This window comes from Desmodus rotundus, chromosome 7 (genome assembly GCF_022682495.2).
Source record: "Desmodus rotundus isolate HL8 chromosome 7, HLdesRot8A.1, whole genome shotgun sequence".
Classification (NCBI taxonomy): domain Eukaryota; kingdom Metazoa; phylum Chordata; class Mammalia; order Chiroptera; family Phyllostomidae; genus Desmodus; species Desmodus rotundus.
Window position 1 is genome coordinate 34,668,877 of NC_071393.1, and position 5,589 is coordinate 34,674,465.

General features: G+C 46.9%; 1 protein-coding gene and 1 pseudogene across 1 annotated transcript; one reads left to right on the forward strand and one right to left on the reverse strand.

The window, feature by feature from the left end:
• Positions 1-1,085: 1,085 nt before the first annotated feature.
• LOC112301977 (U1 spliceosomal RNA) lies at positions 1,086-1,215 on the reverse strand (annotated as a pseudogene).
• Positions 1,216-1,330: 115 nt separating this feature from the next.
• Positions 1,331-3,513, forward strand: IMP3 (IMP U3 small nucleolar ribonucleoprotein 3). The gene has a single exon (XM_024557341.4). The coding sequence runs from the start codon at positions 2,458-2,460 to the stop codon at positions 3,010-3,012; it is 555 nt and encodes a 184-aa protein (XP_024413109.1). The 5' UTR covers positions 1,331-2,457; the 3' UTR covers positions 3,013-3,513.
• The last annotated feature ends 2,076 nt before the right edge of the window (positions 3,514-5,589 follow it).

The following is a 5,589-nucleotide window of genomic DNA, read 5'->3' on the forward strand; positions in this document are numbered from 1 at the left end:
AATGAAATACCATCACACACTCCCCAAATTGCCAAGATATTTTTTAAATAATTGAGAACGAGGAACAAAGGACAACACTGTCATTAAATATTTGACAGTATGTAGTAAGTTTGAACATGCACATACTTTACAACTCAGCAATTCTGCTCCAAGATATTAGAAGTTATTGTATGTGTGTGTTCAACAGAAGACCTACAAGAATGTTAACTGGCAGCACCGCTAAAAAAATAATAGTCCCTCCAGCCCTGGCTAGTGTGGCTCAGTGGATTGAGCACTGGCCTGTGAACCGAATGGTTCCCAGTTCGATTCCCTATCAGGGCACATGCCTGGGTTGCCGCCAGGTCCCCATTTGGGGGCAAACAAGAGGCAGCCAGGCAATGTTTCTCTCCTTCACTTTCTCCCTCCCTTCTCCTCTCTCTGAAAATGAATAAATAACATGGTTTCTTTTTAAAATAGTCCCTTTAAAATAATCCAAAAGGAAAAAGATTAATAAACTGGATAGAGCCAAACAATGGAGTATTATGCAGCAGTGAAAAACAACTACAGCTACGTATAGTTCTGTATGGTGTGATCCCTTCTAAGCAACACTTCTCAAATGTCAGTGTACATACAAACCACCTGGGGGTCTTATTAAATGCAGATTCTAATGCTGTAGCTCAGGAATGGGGCATGGAATTCTGCATTTCAGTGAGCTCTCTGCTGGTCCACAAGCTACACTTTGAGTGAGAAGGATGCATATTTAGGGATGCATGTATACTGATAAAACTTTTTCTTTCTCTCTCTCTTTTTTTGGGGGCCAGGGTGAATGCAGCCCCCCACTACCAAAAATTATGCAGTGGTGTCCTGGCCAGTGTGGCTCAGTTGGTTGGAACGATGTCCTGTAACCAAAAAGTTGCGGTTTCCGTTCCCAGTCCACCTAGGTTGCATTTCGATCCAGGTCCTTGCTCATACGATCCCGCTCTAGGCGTGTATGGGAGGCAACCAGTGGATACCTGTCTCTCACATTGATGTTTCTCTCTCTCTCCCTTCCTCTCTCTCTAAAAGCAGTGAAAAAATGCTCTCTTGAGGATTTAAAAAAATTTTTTTTATTATGCAATCGAGTTTCCCACATTTGGGGAAATTGCAGGGGTCAGCACATCCAGGGTGCAATGGATAAACCTCACTCTGGGAAAAACCACCTTCGTGATTATAGCATTTCTCCGGCCAGGTAAGTATAAAATTATTTTTCTTTCACTTAAAAAAAAATATGTTGCTTATCTATTTTTAGAGAGATGGGAAGTAGGGAGAAAGAGAGGGAGAGAAACACTGATGTAAGAGAGAGATACATCGACCGGCTGCCTCTCGCACGCCCCCAGCTGGGGACCCAGCCAGCAACCCAGGCCTATGCCCTGAATGGAAATCGTATCCTCAGTCTTTCGGTGCGGCACTCAATCTACTGAGCCATACCAGCCAGGGCTAAAATTTTTTTTTTTAAACAAAAAATTCAGCGTAAAATACCTTTACCTCTAATTGGGAGACTGGGTGGGAGACCTGGTGACATTATCCTAAACTGGTTGTTGGGTTTATAAGTATTCATTATACTTTATAAGTTACATATGACACAAATTCTATTTACCAAAATATTATACTTAAAAAAAAAAGCGTACAAAAAAATGATCAGCGAAGAAGCTAGGTGGCGTCCAAGGCTTGGGCAAATGAAGAGGTTAGTCTTGCAGAAATAACTAGCTGAAAGAGTTACCTTTGTTAACTCAGTACTAGGTGACTGGATATCCACCCTGTCAAGCAAATTCGTTTGAGTCTGCACTGAAGGGTCAGGACTCGTACCTACTACCCAAGTTTCTCAAACTTGCTGGGTTTTATGAATCAAGTGGCCCTCCTGCCAAAATGCAGATTTCCAGGTGGCTCCCGTACAGATCCCAATTCTGTGCGTGTAGGAAGCGGCCGGAGAATCTATATTTCACAGGTTCATTGCAGCCCAGCCCCATTTAGGAGGAAAAAAACGTTCCGCCCTCCCGCGAGGTCCCCTACAAAGTGAAAGGAACCTAACGGTCAGCACTACATAGACCCAACGAAACAAGCGCCGTCTTCCCCCTTCCTCGCTAGTGGCCTCTTTAGCTCTTGTAGTGATTCTCCTACGAGTCCCTAAAACACCGCCATCTGAATGATAAAAAATGACTACCGTACCAGGAGACTGACTCCCGGCATTTTAACATGGCTCCGCCCTCCCGGCCCCGCCCAGCTCTGTCCCCGCCTGGTCGGGTGAAGGAAGAGAAAATACGCGAGATACAGTGTAGAGGCGTGGCCACACTCTGACCAATGGAGGCCGGGGGCGTGGCCATGCGCCTTTCCCTCGTTGGCTGGGTCATCCGAGCTGGTCTTCGTGCGCAGAGACGGAAGTCGCGCGGAGCCCGGAACCCGTGCTCTGCCTAGCGGCCTAGGGACCCTGCAACCGCCGTCATGGTCCGGAAGCTTAAGTTCCACGAGCAGAAGCTGCTGAAGCAGGTGGACTTTCTGAACTGGGAGGTCACTGACCACAACCTGCATGAGCTGCGCGTGTTGCGGCGTTATCGGCTGCAGCGGCGGGAGGACTACACGCGGTACAACCAGCTGAGCCGTTCTGTGCGCGAGCTGGCGCGGCGCCTGCGCGACCTGCCCGAGCGGGACCCGTTTCGCGTGCGCTCCTCCGCTGCGCTGTTGGACAAATTGTACGCTCTCGGCCTGGTGCCCACGCGGACCTCGCTCGAGCTCTGCGACTTCGTCACGGCCTCGTCCTTCTGCCGCCGCCGCCTGCCCACCGTGCTTCTTAAACTGCGCATGGCGCAGCACCTCCAGGCCGCCGTGGCCTTCGTGGAGCAGGGCCACGTGCGCGTGGGCCCCGACGTGGTCACCGACCCCGCATTTCTTGTCACCCGCAGCATGGAGGACTTCGTGACCTGGGTTGACTCATCCAAGATCAAACAGCACGTGCTGGAGTACAATGAAGAGCGCGATGACTTTGACCTGGAAGCCTAACGGGCCTTCTTCCCGCCACTGCTGCATTTTGTATGTTGGGAAGCTGAGACCTGATGCTGGAGATTCTGTAAGGGCGCTCTTCCCCAAGAGTGTGTCAGCCAGTTCTAGCACACTCGACGCCAAAGGGTACGCCCCTGTTTTCCACGAAATTTTCTTAGTCCTTGGACTATTGATAATTAAATGTGACTGTCTTGAAACAATGGGAGGCGGTTTTGTGCTGCGCTGGGGAATTATTAGGCTCTTGTTCCTTTAACATTGTAATGTGAAAGCAAAAACTTCGTATCCCACCCCTGCTTTCCCCTTCGATCCTACCGGGACAGTTTGGTTCATTTAACTCTAGTTTTTGTTGCTGTTCATGATTAAGCTGTGTACCAGTGTAGAGAATTAGGTCTTAAGTTTTCATAAAATGAGTAAGACTTTAGTGTGCAGTATCCCGTCCCTTGTTTAAATGAACGCCTTCTTAATGCTAATAAATGGTCCAACTTGCTTTGGAAGTGCAAATTTTTACCTGTCTGATTTTTTTCACGTGAGGTCGGAACTGCAGGTGTCCTTGGCTCAGGAACCTAGAGAGAAGTACTAGGGTCAGCAGCTGCCTGCCGGTAAGTGAGGCCCCATATAAAAGTTGCAGGGTGTTTGTTGTACAGGCTGGGCAAATTTGTCATTTACCAATCTCCTTCCTCGGAATGTGTGTTTCTGCAGAGCTCTTTCCCGCAGAACTTCCTGTTGATATTCCAGCCCAATACCATATTAAAGGGCTGAAGTGTTTGCTTGCCTACGGAAATAATCGCCCTGTAGCTTGGCCATCCAGCAGTGAGTAGTGGCCCAGGAGGTTCTCGGAAATGTAGACGTTACTAGGAGTGGGAGAGCATTGGAAAGAAGAGTAGGGAGACACTTTGTTTTTCACACAAGACTTCTCCAAGGAGAAGAAACAGAATGCCCAAACCAGTGGGATGGCTTTTACATGTGCCTCCTCCGTATCCCCTGGCGTGAGGCAGCTCTTGAAGAAACAATGAAGGGATGGCAATAGCAAATGTGTTACATGCCGGGCATGGTTTTAAGTACATTACATACATATCTTACCCACTTCATCCAATACTCCTAAGAAGCAGGGAATCCAATTACTGTATTCTCTACTTTTCAGGTGAGGGAACTGAGGCAGAGATGGGTCACATTACCGCAGACCGCATAGCCAATAAGTGGTGGGGCTGGAGTCACGCTCCCTTTAAGAAACGCAATGTTGCACTGCTGACACTTAGGATGTGTCAGGGTTTTTTTTTTAAGGTCTCAACTATGCCTCAAATATCAATAAGATGCCCTATAGACACATTTACTTGCTACTAAAAATTGGAATAGCTCACCAAGAGATATATTGCGATTCAGATTTTTGAAAGCCAGAGAATTTGATTAATGCACCCTGCACTGATCACACTCTAGCCAAACCGCTCCGTGTTTTCTTTTTTATATTCCTTCCACACAGGTCACTTGCTTTTAAATCTTGATGTTGGGTGTTATCTTACTGACTTCGGGCTTTTAAAACACAACAGACCTAGTAGTGCTTCTTTCAGTCAAATGAAAAAGGAACTGAAGTGTACTGAAGTCATTCAAATACAAACCACATAGATTCTTTATAAATTACTGGTATCAAGGTAGACAAGAAAAAGACGCAAGAAGTTGACATCACAAAACTTCTATCACAGGTTGTTAAAATACTGATATGCAGCCCTGGCTGGTATGGCTCAGTGCAATGAGTCCTGGCCTGTGAACCAAAGTGCTGCCGGTTTAATTCCCAGTCAGGCCACATGCCTGGGTTGCTGGCGTTCTTTCCTTCTCTCCCTCCCCTTCTCTCTAAAAATAAATAAATAAAGTCTTTTTAAAAATATTGATATGTAGTTTAGCCTAGCATAGAGTAGCTTTCCCAAGCTGCTGCGTAATGACCTTAAAATGACTAGCAAAATAAAGTACAAGAATGAGGTTTATGACTAAATTGACTCCATGTCATAGTTATTCCCCATGCTGATATTGTCAGAAGGATCTCCATGATACAGGCGATAATGACAGCTACTTCTACATCTAGATTTTCGGAATCTTGATTCAGTCTCACGTTTCCTCTCCTGTGAGTTTTGTTTGTTTTTAGAGAGAGAGAACGTTTATTAGAGCTAGGGAAAGTAGAACACTGGACCAGCCTAGGATAGAGAAGCAACAGGAGAGACCTAGGTGAGGCTGCCCTGGCTCTCTAGAAACACTGTGGGAACGAAGTGAGCCCCGGCAGAGGTGCTGTCAGCTCACTGAGAAGTCAGACCGAAGGGGCTTAGGGAACAGGTTCAGGGGTTGTCCCAGAACAAACTGCTGCTGCCCACTGCCCCCTTGGTGGCAAGTCTCATGGAGACCCTTCAGAGTTTAGGAGATGTGTGGAAGGGAAGAAAGACATGGGTATGCTTCCAGGAGGGGGAGCGTGCTGGAATGTGTGGGTTCTGGCCTTCATGCGGAAAAGAATTCAAGACACTAATCCAGGTGATTTTGAGAGTACACTTATTAAATCTGGGGTCAGTGGAACAAAGGAAGGGATTAAGATGAGAG